At 33.8% G+C, this 17,411-nt stretch overlaps 1 protein-coding gene across 6 annotated transcripts in view; it reads right to left on the bottom strand.

Moving 5' to 3' along the window:
• The window catches only part of LOC141486617 (uncharacterized), a 48,827-nt gene that overhangs the window by 16,370 nt on the left and 15,046 nt on the right, over positions 1-17,411 (bottom strand). For 4 of the 6 annotated variants that reach the window (XM_074184865.1, XM_074184864.1, XM_074184861.1 and 1 more), the window contains exons 2-3: positions 10,095-10,542; positions 3,042-3,152 (exon numbers count right to left, since the gene is read on the bottom strand). In XM_074184865.1, the coding sequence (XP_074040966.1) occupies positions 3,042-3,152; positions 10,095-10,542 (559 nt within the window). The remainder of the gene's footprint in view (positions 1-3,041; positions 3,153-10,094; positions 10,543-17,411) is intronic. The other 2 variants (XM_074184863.1, XM_074184862.1) reach the window with 2 other exon arrangements.

Below are 17,411 nucleotides of genomic sequence, written 5' to 3'. Positions count from 1 at the left end.
TACGTTATTACAATTTGACACTTGAACAATACTAAAACTGTGAACTTCCCTTAACGTTTAACAACACTCTATTTATACCCTAATTGAATGTTCTAGAGATTACTAGGTACAATTTTCGAGAACCTTCCGAGAAAATAATTATTCAGACTACCCTTAATTCTAAACCCTAACCTAAGCAAAAGTGTCACTGTCACTGATACACTGGTCTCTGTCCAGATTGCTTATCCCGCTACAGTATATTTACAATTCAATTAAATTATTCTACATAAGTATAGTCTTCATCCGAAGAACTGTCATCATCCCCTGGTGTTATAATTATAGGGTCAACCACCTGATCGACCAAGTTGTCCAGTTCCCACATTTTATCTTCCTCTTTTAAAACATGCTGGATTGCTTTTTGCCAGTTTTCTGATGTGATTTCCATAATGGCTTGATCAAACAATACCTTGACATCTTTCATTTCAAATGTGGTATTGTGCCTTGCAACATATCCTTTAACTTGTGCCCATATAAGTTCTATAGGATTTAATTCGCAATGATATGGCGGTAGGCGCAGCACAGTTACTTTATACTTTTCTGCTACATCTTCTACGGCATATTTCATGAAGCGAGATTTATGTTGTTTTACTATGGCTAGTAGTTCCTTCTTTACTGAATTCGTCTCAAACTGAATACCTTTATTTGACAGCCAGTTAATAATTTCTTGCTTTCTCCAAGCTGAAGTTGGTACCTTCTCTAAGCGCCTTGAATGGTAGCTTGCATTATCCATAACCACGACCGAATCAGCTGAAAGAAATTTTAACATTTCCCCGAAGTAGTCTTCGAAGACATCCGAATTCATGTCCTCATGATAATCTCCCGTCCGGCACGACTCAAAGCTTAACAAACCTTCTTTTAAAAATCCGTCTTCGCTTCCAATGTGAGCAATTATAAGCCTCTTCCCTTTTCCCGAAGGCACTTTAATACCCGTCGAAAGGCCTTCTATGAAAGCTTGGCGAGAACTTGTTATATTTTTATCTTGCCACATTTTTTTGACTATATAACCTTCGTTTATCCACGTCTCATCAAGATAAAAAAATTTCTTTTGCTCTCTGCGGTACTGCTTTATAGTTGTCAAATATTTTCGTCTCCAGCAAACAATTTCATCACTTTCCAGTAATAGTGCCTTTCGATTGTGCTTTTCCCAGGCAAAATTCATACTTTTTAAAGTTTTCCATAAAAGTTTTCTGGATATCAAAGGAATATCGTTATCTTGGCTTATCTCGATAAATATTTTTTCAAGAGTGGGTATTTCCTTTTTAAAATAAAAGGAATGAACTTTTCTTCGAATGTCACATTTGGTGTCTTCATCTAAGATTTTTATTGGTCTTCCTGATTTTCTCTTGCATGGACTTACCTGGCCTGATATCTTTCTTTCTCGCAATAATTTAAAAATCGTGGACTGTCCAATTCCAGTCATTCGGGCACATCGCTCAACACTTTCTTGCACAGACAAACTAGGGTGATCGTGTTTTATGCAATCATATACATTTAAAATTATAACTTTTTCGCAAACAGATAGCGGAGCATTTTTTACACTTCTTTTCTTTGGAGTAAATGTCCCCATTTTATAACTTTTTCACTATTTCTATATCACAATATCACTGTACGTTTAATTGGTGTAGTAACAATTACTATTATAACTCGAATGTTTAAGACACCATTACAATATATTTAAACCCTTTTTCTTAATTACCTGGGTTTAATAGGTATTGCATGATTGGTGGGCAGGGTCAAAAAGGGATTATTATAATGACATGGCACCTCGGAACTAAGTGTTAACCCTTTTTTGAGAAATCATGCTCAAGTATATGAACCCAAATTGCATATTAAATAAGTTTACAAGAACCACTAAAATTAATCTTAATCTTTTTTTAAGAAATTTTACTTACCTAAATACATGTAGGTACTTAGTTTTAGACCAAATTACTTCCCAAAAATGGCCTTTTATTATTATCTATGTCTGTAATTTTTAATTTACTTTAATTATTAAGTTTAATAATCCTAAGATTTGCCTACGCCCATGGACGACAACGAAATTCAGGCAAATTTTATGACACTTCATGATTTATTACTCTACACTCTTTTGAAATAGACTATAAACCATAACATGCATTCGAAATGTACTGTGACGATGTAATGATAAATATTCGATAAAACGTTTCGTGGCAACATGGCCACCATCAACTTTTTTTTTTAATACGGAACTGTCTTTTTTATTACAGATATTGCTACAGCGATGAATTCACAATCCAAGGGTATATCACAATTGATATTTTTATAGCGTTTCATTTTAAATAACTACCATCATCAGTGACAACAATTTCAAGTTACGGTCCTGTCGTTACTTATTTTGAAAATTATTTCGATTTCTTCAAAGCATAATTCAGACAACCCAATGAATTCAACAGGTAGGCACCCTAATACAATAAAAATTCGTACTTTTTCGTTTTGTAAATTTTAGAAATATTGAATTTTGCCTGCGATGAGACAAGAGACATAAATTCTCTATACGAGAATATATAATTTAAATGTGAAGTTTCAAAGTTTTTCTTCTCCCAACGCCTTTATACAGTAGAATATAGAAAAAAAGCATAGGTACCAAAAAAAACCACCTCCCTGGATAATAGGATAATGGAAATTGAAAGAGGAGGGGTAATATTTTTAAAACAATATGTAAATGATCACACGGTTGATTTCGGCATTTTTCAGATGCTGACGAACGAGAAGAACGAATATAAATGAATGTCGGCCGTAGTATTAGCCAGTGAGGTACTTGTTTCCCGAAGAAATTTGACAGACCAGACTGGGACTGTTGGTTAGGGGGATGAAGTTTTGGAATCTCACACTTAAAATATTTATTTTCGTTATACCTATTATATTCAAATCATAAATATAATAAATTTCACTATCTGATAAATCTCTCCTTACTCAAGGGAATAACTGACAAAAAATACTTTGAAAATAGAGTAATAAAAAACAGATCTCAAATATAAACTTACCTGATTGAGATGAACTTTGGCCAAATAGAGTTTGTAATGGTTTGTTCGTCAGAATCATTGATAAAATAGGTCTATGAGGTAGAAATCCATCGCTATGGTCTCCACTGTCACCTACAAATTTGTAATTATTTTATTTGTATTTCGTTTTGTTGCTATTTCATTATTGTAAAAAATAACATATACTCTTCATTTGATTGGATGGCATTGTTGGTAATTAATACTTGTTCAAAAATTATCGTAACTGAAATGACAAATGATATAGAGTTTCAATTTGTTTTCATCGATTCGAGATGGATATACCGCATATAAACAATTGTAGTATGTTTTCAAAACCTTTCAATTATCAAATATCCAAATGAATAGTCAAATTTGTCAAGAATAGGAAAAAGTTTCAAAATCTTAATTTGAGACCGCCTTAGCTGTGCGCAGAAGACAGGAGTGGAAACGCCCACAGCCCCGTCAGTCGAATTTGTCTGTTGTGAAATGAGCATCGCGGGTTAATCGAGGGTACAGTCCGAGCAGAAATAAAGCGTAAAGGGTACAATTTGAGTATTGTAACTCAACTAGGATGGAGTTTTAATCAAACCTAAATCGTAAAGTGCTGACAAGCCAAACGAGGGAAGTTACAGCCGATGTAATTTTTTTTATACAATGAGAAGCAGCAGAAAATAAACCTATAAAGGACTTTAAAAAAGTTCAAGAAAGAGCTGCTATGGCAACTGTCGTGAACTTAAGCAATATATAAAAAAGTTCAAAGGAAATGAAATCAATTGAGAATGGAGAAGCCGCTGCTTCTTTGACACTAAAATGAAAGAAAGTCGCAGCTAAAACTAACTTTGATGGTTTTGATGAAGGATTGCTTCGAAGATTTATTATTAATTATTATACTGTCGATAAAAAGGCTCCAACTCTTCGGCGCATACATCATAAATTCAAATCCGAAAATAACTATGCTGGTTCCTACGAAAGCTTGGGAAAAGTTATGCATGACATGGGATTTCGTTGGAGGAAAACGAAAAATAATCGAAAATTATTAATGGAAAAGCCAGATATTGTTCAGTAAGAACAAATTTTTTGCGAAGTATGAATAAATGTCGACAAGAAAAGCGACCCACAATTTTCATGGACGAAACCTATATTCATTTCTCGCAAACCCACATAAAAACCTGGAACCTAGTGAAGGTTTACATAAACCAGTATCAAAAGGGCAAAGAATAATGATAGTGAATGCGGGCAGTGAAATTGGTTTTGTGAAAAATGCTTATTTGAAATTTAGATCAAATACGAAGTCAGGTGATTATCATAACGAGATGAACTTCACGAATAAAATAAAATGGCTACAGGAGATGCTTATTCTTAATTTACCACCAAAGAGTGTCTTAGTGATAGACAATGCTCCCTATCACAATGTGCAGTTAAATAAGTCCCCTACTTTATGTAATAGAAAGATCGAAATGATGGAAAGGCTAAGGCAACGAAATATACCTTTTACAAAAGATATGCTAAAAATTGAATTGTATAGTCTAATTACAATTCATAAACCGCGATATAAAATGAATAAAGTTGATGAAATTATGAGACCCCACGGGCATACCGTTCTAAGGCTTCCTCCATACCACCCTGACTTAAATCCTATAGAGTTAGTGTGGGGCGTCTTTGAAGCAATATGTTGCACAAAAAAATGTAGATTTTAGCTTAAAGACCATGGGAAGATTATGCGATGAATTTTTTAGTACCTTTTCTGAAACTGAGTGAAAAAAACGATGTGAGCATGCTCAAAGTTTTGAACAGTTTTTCATGGAAAAGGAACCAACATTAGATTTCATGGTGGACGACATGATAATCAACTTGCAAGAAGGTAGTGACACTGAACCAGATTACATCAGTTCAGACCTTAGCGAAGATTCGTCCTCCGAAGATTAAGATAAAATGTTTTTTTATTTAAATTTTTGCGTTTTTTGCCTTTTATAATGTTTTGCTTTGTATTGTATTATTTGTACTTGTCACGTTCTTAGAAATTTTTCGCCGTATTTTGCGTTTAATTTGAGTATAAAAAATGTACATATTTGAATGTAAAATAAAAGCAACCTTCTAATTCAAAGCAAGTTTTATTTATTTATTCCAAACATTTCTTCAATTATTGGCATAACCATTATTCATAATTTCCTAACTCAGAAGAATACTAATCTCATAATTAAACAAGTTATCTTTATAGCCCTAATTTCCTGCCTTGACCAAAATTATTTTGAATTCAATAATGAGATGGACTAATAGTGGGGACTTTGTACGTTGGTTTCAGTTTATTCAGGAGACTGTACATCTACACTAAGCAGAGACAACTTCAATCGCAAATATGTGCATCTTTGTTCCTCCGAATGCTTTGTAGCTCTTAGCTACTCGCTGGCCGCAAACATTTCACCCTTTTTCCTATTCTTGACAAAGTGTACCATATAATTCGTACGTCAAACTAAGGAAACGTTGAATATTACTGGAATTTTTTCCAACACCAAATCGTTATTTTTACACCTCGACACGTGTTTCGATCACCAAGTGATCATCTTCATGAGGAAGATAAAACTAATAACTACTCAAAACTAAAGCTACTTATACTAATCAGGTACATCCAGGTAGGTAATCAGTAATACCACCCATACAAGTGTACCACCCTAAATTAATTTTACAATTGGCCTTTCTATTATTTACAATATGTCCTTATGTATGTTTGAATGTTACAGCTATATATAGAACAATTTTCAGCTATATAAAATTAGTTGTGAAACTAATTTTATATATATAGCTGTAACATTGTAAAATTAATTTAGGGTGGTACACTTGTATGAGTGGTATTACTGATTACCTACCTGTATGATGTACCTGATTAGTATAAGTAGCTTTAGTTTTGAGTAGTTATTAGTTTTATCTTCCTCTTGAAGATGATCACTTGGTGATCGAAACACGTGTTGAGGTGTAAAAATAACGATTTGGTGTTGGGAAAAAACTCCAGTAATATTCATTACTACACCAAAGGTTCCAAACAGTATATCACAAGTAAGGAAACGTTCATTATTGCCATAAGAAACCATCACAATCTTTCGAATATTGGTTTTTAATTTATTTATCGTAATATTCCAATGTACAAATGCAAAATTCAACTTTAATAACGACTAATATATTTTAAAAATATTGTTCAATGAACCACTGGTAATTTATATACTTATGTGTTTGTAGTCAACACTTTAATTCAAGTGATTTTATATAAATACTTCAAATATTTTCATTTATGTACTTATTAACAAATGTCCAACTGATTTTTTTGTTTTCTCGTAGTTTTGCGGTCTGTCGTAGTCTGCGAAACACATGTTAATTTTTTATAAAGCTCCTTATTGAAAATCTCACAATGAAGTGTTTCTTGAATACGTTAAAAAATGATCTCGATAATCTAAACAATTGTTGTGATAAAAATACCTAACTTATATTCGAATTTTTTTTTCAAGGATATACAAAAATTCATCTTTCATCACACAATGAAAAGTTGTTCTGTAATTTGTTCTATTGAAGATTTTGGATACATGAACAATCAATATACTGAACATACTGAAAACATTTCTCTTTGAAGTCATTGAAAGTTGAAGCATTATTACTTTCAATTAACTAGTTTAGTGATCCAATAATGTTTCTGAAACAAGGTTGGTTGGCTAACAAGATCTATTTTTTCTTAAAAAAACAATTGTTTTCTTGCTGACGTTTCGAAATTAATTAAATTCTTCTTCAGGGCTCTGTAACAATGAATACACATACCTTCCACAAAACTTATACGATTATTATCGTTTCAATTTCACAAGAAATAATGAGTTTTTAATTAAATTAGTCACCGAAAGGTAGTGTTTTCGTGTTGATAATATCACTATTTCAAAAATCATCAGAAAAATTAGATACATATTAAAAAAACATTGCAAACAACCAAAATTTCCGAGACAACACCAACACAGAACGACATAAAACAAACGAATGGCGTTATCTGTTATTCTGATAAGGTGGTGTCTGTTTTTTAATCAATGGCAGAAAGAAAAAGAATAAAAAAAGGGCAAATTATTTTGGTATTTTACCTTTCAAATTGAAATATGCAGTATTAAGGCCGTCGACATCGCTTCTAGTGTTTTGGATAAATATGGTTGAACATCTAGACTAGTCTTAGAGACTCTCATGTGTTCTAAAATTCGTGTTTTTAAGATATCGCTAGTTTGACCAACATAGAATTTATGACAGCTTCCACACTTCAATTTGTACACTATATCAGATTGTATTTCTTGTGGTGATTTTGTTTTGTGTTTCGAGAAAAAATGCTTCCCAACTGTATTTTCATTAGAAGAGGCCCGTTTAATTTGTTCCGTATCGAGTAGCATTCCAAGTTTATCAGATAAATTTTCTACAAATGGAATTTTGTGATATTTGGGTTTCACCTCTGTATTTTGGGAGGAGAAACTTCTTTCTTTAATTATTTTTCTAATAAGGCTCTAGGAAAATTATTTTTTACTAGGTAATTCTCAATTAATTGGATATTTTTGTTACGGAATTCAGAATTGCAAATGGCAATTGCTCTTGTTTTGAAATGTCTTATAATGTTGATTTTACTCTGTAAAGTATGTTTCGAAAAATCTCTCCTTTTCAAATGAAAATACAGTTGCAAAGCATTTTTTCTCGAAACAAAAAACCTAAACACCACACGAAATAAAATCTAATAAAGTATACAAATTGAACTGTGGAAATTATCACAAATGCTATGTTGGTCAAACCGGACGGTATCTTAAAAACACGAATTTCATAACACATGAGAGACTCTAAGGAACTGAATATAAAAACCCCACAGCTCTCGTTGAACATGAAAAAGAATATGGACACATTTTTTATATTGTTCATCCAACAATTTTAGATGTTATTCAACCATATATATCCAAAAGACTTTAGCGATATGATACAACCAGCAAAGTTGTTTTATAATTCCATGGTGTTGCAACAGTTTTATTCTATTAGTATTTTATAATTACTTCCAAAATGCTAATCGATTATATTAGATTATCCGTGAACACAATACAGTTGTAGGCAATGAAAGTGTTTCACAAATTTATCATAGAAACGTTTATGAAATAAAATTAAAAAACCATTATAAAATAGTCAGGAAATTATCACAGAAACGTTTTTACAACTAACTTAAAAAACTTATTTTCCTATAAAAGTAAATTGTTATGTAATAGTTTTATAACATTTTTCTGTGAGATTTTTATGATAGTTATAAAACTATTTCAAGCCAATTTTATAACTGTTTCCTACGCTTTAATGAAACTATTTTATTAGAATGCTCTCAAACACCATTTTATTTTCATCACTATATTGTCACTTCAATGATAGTTTCCCAACTATTTTATAGTATAGTATAGTATTCTTTAGATTAAAGTGAGTTAAATTTGCGACTAAAAAACTAATACGTCGACAGAGTGAATTTTTATATAATTAATAATTTTACCGAAAACATTTATAAATGAGTGGCGCGCGTAAATTTTGCTAATAATAAGCTATATATTTGTCAATAAAATTTCATTTGCAGTAAAAATATCAATATTCGAAACACAAACAATGTCTTTAACAGTTTTATAAGTGCAAAAGTGAAATTTTAAAATGGCTTCAACCTTTCTATTTGTTAGTTTTCAGTTGGTGACTTATCTATTATATTTTCCTAGTGTCCAATACAAAATTACTTTTTGCGCCTTCAAGAAAACATTTTCAACAATTTTTTATTTTTATCGTTTTCGGCTGTATTATATTTTATAACGCTTACTTGGACTCACTAAAAAAGTCTTGTAAAATTGTCTTCCGATTATTTTATAAGTATCGCTTAAGTATGTTGCAAAAGTGCAGTGAGAGAAGTCTTTACAAAACTACTTTTTAAGAGTGTTAGAAAAATTTTATAGTAACTGCCAAAATGTTTATATAACTATTTTATAGAGTTTGTAAAAGGTCTTACAAAATATTGATAAAGACTATAATGTTTTATAAAACGGTGCCAATTTCCTATTTATAGCAGTTTTATAAACACATTGAAAACATATCTGGGGGAAATGCAGTTTTATAATTTGTTTGTCCGAAATATTTCCACAACTATTATAAAATACGAAATTGCTAGTTGGGATTTCCTCAAATGCCACAGTGTTAACACCAGAAGAGATGTCGATGTCCTTAATACTGCATATTTCAACTTGATAAGTAAAATACCTTTATAATTTACCCTTTTTTCATTCTTTTTCTTTCTGCCATTGATTAAATTGATTGAAAAACAGACACCGCCTTATCAGAATCACAGATAGAGCTATTCGTTTGTTTCATGTCGTTTTGTATTGGTGTTGTCTCGGAAATTTGGTTGTTGCAATGTTTTTAATTTTTTTTTGAATGTATCTAATATGTCGGATGGTTTTTAAAATAGTGATATTATCAACACAAAAAAGTACTTTTCTTTGAGTAATTTAATTAAGAACTCATTATTTCCTGTGAAATTGAAATGATAATAATCGTATGAGTTTTGTGGAAGGTTTTTTTTTACAGAGCCCTGAAGAAGAATTTATTTAAATTCGAAACGTCGGCAACAATTGTTTTTATAAAAAAAAATTGATCCTGTTACCCAACCAACCTTTATTCAGAACTATTACTTTTGCAATTGAAATATATGTCTTCATTATATTTTCCCTACATACTGGTAATATTATGCATACATTTTCAAATCATTGAATGATTTTATTGATCGCCTTAAATTTCTTGAATAGCAATATTCAAGTTTATGGTCTGACTTCAAACAATTTTTACACTTTCGAATACTCTAAATCGAAAAGAATATGCAAATAGTTTTCATTTACAGTTTCAGCACAGTCACTTATATTTCATTTCGAATGTAGTTTTTAATTTTCAACAAATCTTATATTTTCTATATTCGAATAGAAGGGTTTTCAATATGATATTTCATTGTTTTATGAGATGAATTGATCTTTTCATATGAATGAAACTAGCCTGTAGGTTCATGTCCCCCCAAACCTGGTTTGTGACCTCCAAAAATCGGCTTGTGTCCTCCTAAACCGGGCTTGTGTGCTCCCAAACCGGGCTTGTGTCCTCCCAAACCGGGCTTGTGACCTCCCAGCGCGGGTTTGTGACCACCTAATACTCCCTCATTTGGATGAATTCCAGCCCCTCCGCCTGGTTGACCACAATTTATATTGTATTGATAATTATATCCTACATTCAAGAAAGCCAGATCAAAAAATGTTCTCCCGGTGGCATCTGATTTATATCTTCCCCCCTTTCCTCCATTGAAATTACACCCTGATGCACCAGATGATGGTCTCCGTCTACGACTTTGATAATCTTCTTGAAAATTATTGTTTAAATGTTTTCCATCCTCTTCTGGTCTGATGTTGTGGGAAATCCTGATGTTTTCACTAAGAACCACAAACATAACTATCTGGAACAATAGAATATTTTAGTGAATTTGGTAAGTTAAATGGGATGGAAATCATATAGAAAACTATTTATACAGGGTGGACTAATGATAAAGGAACAAGATCTTTGCATTTAGATAGTTGACATTTAGATATTAATAGCTCAGCCCCGTCGATTTTTATGTTGAGAGGAGAATTTCAAACGCTCAAATAGTAATTTGCCAGCCGAATATTACATCTTTGCACGCTTTGGAGTCGGTTCACCACGGGCAGTCCACTCAGATGACGATCGTTTTGATTCTGGTGTATATGATGAAGCCATGTTTCATCCATTGCCACATATCTCTAAATATATATAACTCAAAGATGACTGACTGACTAACATAGTGATCTATCAACGCACAGCCCAAACCACTGGACGGATCGGGCTGAAATTTGGCATGCAGGTAGATGTTATGACGTAGGCATCCGCTAAGAAAGGATTTTGATCAATTCTACCCCCAAGGGGATAAAATAGAGGATGAAAGTTTGTATGAAACTTTGTCGATTGTAAACCGATCGGGCTGAGACTTTCCATACATAAAGCTACTATGACGTAGGCATCCCCTAAGAAAGGATTTTGATAAATTCCACCCCTAAAGGGACAAAATAAGGGACGATGAAGGATGTAAATTTATTAGTTTGAACCTATCAGTAACTAATGGAACGAATAAATTAAGACGAACAAAATAATTTTTAGTTCTAAATGTTGACAATAGATGGCGTTAGTAGTATTTTAAAACGTGATGTCGTTGTGTTTCCACTGAGTTACATATATTCGATGATGAGTGGCCGCCGTATCTAATAGTACCTACATACTATACCTAAATATTTCTAGCGGATTATATTTGAAGATTTTGGCTGTTCTTTTCTTGGCATATTTTGGATTGCATTTGCTTTGTTTCGGTTCAGTAGTTTTGGTTATATATAGACTCTGCTTTGTATTTGGCATTTGTTTTGTTTTCGTTTGGTTTAAGTATATGTTTTGTCGGTTAGACTTTTTTAAAATGGCTAAAGAAAATCTGAACGTTAATGGAACAGTTGCAGAATGTACTGTCGTCCCTATTGTTAGTATCAGTGCATCTTTGTTTCGTGCTCTCTCTTGTTTTATGTACATAACACAAGAAATTGACAGATATGTGGTTAGTGACTGGAGCAAGTTTTCAATTATGACCCACGACAGGAATGGTGATAACTACGTAACACCTGACGAATATTTTGTTGATATGATGAAAAATGCTACTTATGGCGGATTTTGTGAGGTAATAGCAGCAGGATTAATATTCAAATTTGAGTTTGAAGTTTATAGAAACGGTCTCATATATACGGAATCTGGATCTAACGACTTTCCGGTAAGGCAATTACGATTCAGCAAAGATTTGTCCAGTGGGCATTTTGATGCCTATCTTCCCATAGCAGCACAGAAAATTACTTGGCGTCGTATTGAGGTAGCTGTAGAAGAACATGATTTTGGAATTGACACACCTTCGCAACTTAAAGTTGATACGGGTTGTGAGGAGTTACCTGTTTTAGAGCATGAACATTCACCTATTGTATTTTCAATAAATTATTAAGGAAATTTAATAAGAAGTTTATTGTCCCAATCTGAGTCTGTGATATTAATAGAAAAAAAGAAAAACAAACGTAGGGCAAGGTTCACTAATTACACACGAAAAAATCAAATGAAAAAGGCACAAAAAAATGGACAGACTCTACCTGAACCCCACCGTGAAGCTGTGTCTGAATATAAAAAAACCCTGATGGTAGATTTTCAGATGTCCTTCTTAAAACCTGTAATGGTGATTTTCCATCGTTTGATGGAATGATAACCATCCCGGAAGAATTGTGCACAGTTGTTACTACGGATCAAGAATTGCTGTCTAAAGTTTATCCAGACATTATTCATATACATGATAAACCTATTGAATGGTTATGTGAGCGTGTCATACTTACTCCAAAGAACGATCAAGCAGCAGCTATCAACGATATCCTGCTCATGTCGTTTGAGGGCGGAGAAAAGGTCTATACTTCGATTGATACTGTGGTTAATACAAATGACGCTAATAATTACCGTGTAGAATTTTTAAATTCATTGAAACCGCCAGGTTTGCTTTGTCATAAGCTTATTCTGCATGTGGGCACTCCAATTATGTTGTTGCGAAATTTAAAACCACCAAAACTTTGTAACGGTACGAGACTGCAAGTGAAAGCGTTACATCGCAATATAGTGGAAGCCACTATATTAACTGGGAGTGCGAAAGGGGAAACTGTATTTATACCACGAATCCCATTAATACCTAATGATATCCCGTTTGAATTTAAACGATTACAGTTTCCCCTAAAAGTTTGCTTTGCTATGACAATAAACAAGTCTCATGAGAAACTCTCAAATTTGCGGGTATTGACTTGAGAGAACATTGCTTCTCTCATGGACAGTGTTATTTTGCTTGCTCACGAGTAAGTTTGCCCAATAGCTTGATAGTTTTAGCGTCTAATGACTGATTAGTTAGGCATATTGTGTACAATATTCTTAACTAATCACGTCACACAAAAGTAAAGCCGCAAAAACTATACCTAATTAATAATAATACTTCTTAACGCGAGCGAAGCCGCGGACAAAAGCTAGTCAACGTATAACTTCAGGTTCATATAGTAGAACAATTCGTCATTCCATTTGGATTCCAGGGCATCGGCTACGGAGGCAAATATTCACCGGCAGCAGGAGGTTGCATGTCTTGATGAGGATCTAGAAGTAATTTCGAATTGGGATGCAAGTAACCAGGTTCAATTCAATGCCACAAAAACCCAGGCATCGGTTTTCTCCAAGAAGATGAATGTCTTCGAACCGGATATATTAATGTCAGGTCAGACACTTCCCCCTTCTACTTCGAGAAGTTTGTTGGGGTTTGAAATCGATACCAATGTGTCTTGGCACAATCACGTCGCTGGAATTACGAAGGCTACTTCTCAAAAGCTTGGAACACTGTTCCGAACCAGAAAACTGTACACACCTCAGCAACTTTTGATGCTTTGTAAAGCTCAGATCAGATCTTCTTTGGAGTATTGTTCTCATGTATGAAGCTCTGTTCCCCAGCATACCCTGGAGTTGCTGGATTTCAACCGGAAAAGAGCCATCCGCCTGATTGGAGACGCAACTTTCATAGAAAGGATAGAGATCTATCTCTCTTCTATAGATACTTTCACGTGAAGTGTTCAAGTGATTTGGCACATTTCATTCCATCAAGAGCAGTACATATTAGAAATACGCGACGGACTGTAGCTGCTCATCGTTTTGAGGTTCAACTCAGTACACTTCAATAATATAATAATGCTGATGTTGTCCTTCTCGACCACCAGAGCAAAACGATATTTGTCGTGGAGTTTTCAGCTCTTGGCGAGACGAATATCGTCAGAAAAGAGGAGGAAAAACGGATAAAATATCGAGATTTTCTCTTCGAACTCCGCAGACTCTATCCAGATCACTCTGTCAAGATGGTTGTTCTGATTATTGGAGTCCTTGGTGTAATGATGTCTTCTCTACTCTCGAATCTCAAAATCATACCGGCTTGCCGCACTAAGGCAGAAATCTTAGCCGCACAGATGCAGAAGGCTTTCATTCTTGGCTCACTGCGTTTGCTCAGGGCACATGATTCTCGGACCCAATGATCACTTACCCCACGGTGTGGGGAGTGGTCATTGTTGATAATGCTGGCGCACCATCCCGAATGTATCGGGGTTTCGAAGGATAGGGCCTGACCAGCGCACACTTCGGCTACAGATTGTGAATAAAGTAATACCACGGAAGCAGTATTACTTGTGTGTGGATATACATACATATATGAGGCTAATATAAAGTAATATAACAATATAAACATTCAGAGTAATATTAGAGGTCAAAATATAAAAACAAAATCTGAAATTAATTTATATGTGAGATGTATATACATGTTAAGGTTACAATATAAAAATAACTATTAAAATTCCAATCTTAAAATGTATATATAAATTCTAGGAGTGGTAGAGAACTTGGTAATTATTGAAGGTATTATAAGCATATTTGAAGTTGATAATAACAAGGCTTACATATACAATATGGCTGGTGAAGGATGAAGAACGAATATAAAAGAATTTATGATATTATTACGCTTAAATAAATGTGTACATGTAAGAATATTATCGGTATGTATTGAAAATGTGATTTTTCATCGTGGGAAATTATGGTGAACAATCAATATAGTAGTTAAAAAAATTATTGTTTTTCTATTTATTTTCTTTATTTATTTAATTTTTTCAGTTTTCAATTAATGCATCAATTAGATCATATCGATCAAATTGTTTCGTGAAGAGTTTTATTCCTTTCTTGAATCTGAATTTGGAAATCTCGTTTTTCAATTCTTTAGGAAGTATATTAAATGCTTTTGGAGCTAGGACTCTGTAACAGTTTTGACCAATTGATTTGGATGCGAAGGGTATTGAGAAATTATCAATTTGCCTCGTTGTATAAGCATGAGATGGTTTCTGGAGTTCATTTTTATTCAAGAACTGTGTTGTAGTTAAGCTAATAAAAAATAATTGTCTCAGATCAAACATATTAGACTCTTCATAAAGAGCGTCGCTTGAATATCTATTATTTCTGTCTAGAATCATTCTCAAAAAACGTTTTTCCTCCACTTCAAGATGTTTGAGGTGGTGAGGTCCTATAATCCCGTAGTTCAAATGAGATTCTACTATACTGTATATATATACAGGGTGTCCCTGGACTTCCTCTTTTCCTCTCGGGAATGTATAGATGGGGTCAAAATATCACCAGTACTTCATATAACTTTTTTTCCTAAAATCCTTCGTTACCAAGTAACGGGCCCTCGAAGTTACAAAATGAAAAATGTTTTTCTTTGATAACTCTTCAAGTGAATATTCAAAATCATCCAAATTTTGGTAATTGACTAAACAAATGAATTCCTTCGATGAGCTTTCATGCAGGAGTCAGTTGTTTTGCTACAAAGTCAGGAACGGACTACCCCCGATGGTCCACACCCCAAAACTTTGAAATGACAGATATTTTTCAATATTTTTCAACAAATGAAGGTTACTTGGACAATTTTATGAATAAAAGTACTCGTGTGGAAAGTCGATCGGTTTTTATCAACGAGTCTTGATAAAAATGTAGTTTCACTCGACGACATCAAACCCGCTCGTCCACCATTATTTGAAATGAATAATTATCAAAGCAGAAATAATAATGATAACGTTAATTCAACAACATTCATCCTGAGATGTTTACCATTATTCGAAAATATTAGTATTTAAGGAAAATGGAAATGATAGGTAAAATGTTCATAACGAATTTTTATAATGCAAACACGTTTAACTAACGAAACTCAAGAGCCTCAAGAGCAAACAGAAATGAAAAATCCGCTACAGAAACTGCTCGATATGACCACCTTCTCTCTCTATATATTTTCTTAGTCTGCGAAGACACCCTCTCTGTACTTGAAATAGCATTCCAGGGTCGTTTCGTATGGCTTCACAATGTAATGTTATTCTATTCAACAATGCATCTCTTGTGTGAATAGGTGTAGCGTAAACAAGGCTTTTTAGATGCCCCCACAGAAAGAAATCCAATGGATTTAAATCCGGAGACCGCGATGGCCATGAATATAGCCCACCTCTACCAATCCATCTATTGTGGAAAATATGGTTCAGATGGTCACGCACAATCAAACTAAAATGAGGAGGAGCGCCATCATGCATAAACCACATATCTCTTCGGGTTTGCAATGGAACATGTTCCAAAAGTCCATTCAAATCGTTCTGAATGAACTCCAAATAACGTTCTCCATTCAATCGGTCCTGTAGAACGAATGGTCCTATAAGATGGTTTCCTATGATACCAGCCCAAACATTCACGTTGAATTTCCGTTGGTGTTTGGTTTGCAATATCCCATGGGGATTTTCTTCGGCCCATATATGGAGATTATGAGAGTTGATAACTCCATCTCTACTGAAACCTGCTTCATCAGTGAATAAAACTCGATTAATAAAAGTCATATCCTCTCTTTGCCTATCCATGAACCAATTGGCATATTCCAGTCGTGCTGGAAAATCTTGAGGTGTCATGGCATGTACCTTCTGGATGTGAAATGGGTGGAGCAGTTGTTCCCTAATTATTCTATGAATAGTGGACTTGGATGTATGGAACTGTTCTGATAGATTTCTGATGCTCATTGAAGGATCATCAGCGACGGCTTCCAAAATATTTTCCTCCAATACAACGGTACGTACAGTCCTAGGAGCGCCCTCACCACCTCGTTTTGGCAAAACTGTACGTACAATAATATCGAAATAAAACAACGTGCTCAAATTAATTATCAATTATTACATACCTGTCTCCCTCAAGCTGCGATCGACACGCTCGAATGTTTCTCTTGATGGTACCGTTCGATTGGGAAAATGCTCGGAATACAGACGACGAGCTTCTGCAGCATTACAAAATGCTCGTCCATAAAAAACATGCATATCTGCATATTCATTGAATGTAAACTGTTCGGCCATATCAAAAACATTCAAAATATCCTATAGAATATTGACAATACAATGATAGTCATATGACAACGCACCACTCAACAAAACAAAATCGCATTCCAGTTTCTCATTTTTTATCAAAACTTTCTAAAAGGTTTTTTTGTCAACATCTGTGAAAGAAATGGAACATAATTATTCCCTGGATATTTTTCACCTGATCATGTGCAGCCGTTTTTGTAGTTCATTCGTTTGCTTTTTATTAGTATAGTAAATATTTTTTCCGATGTGCGTTTTTTCAGCTAAATTTAGATTCGTGTTAAAGAATTTCTCC

This window comes from Leptinotarsa decemlineata, unplaced genomic scaffold (assembly GCF_025532065.1).
Source record: "Leptinotarsa decemlineata unplaced genomic scaffold, Ldec_3_MD MMD2_tig00026358_RagTag_RagTag, whole genome shotgun sequence".
NCBI lineage: Eukaryota > Metazoa > Arthropoda > Insecta > Coleoptera > Chrysomelidae > Leptinotarsa > Leptinotarsa decemlineata.
This window is presented reverse-complemented; position numbering and strand designations above follow the sequence as displayed.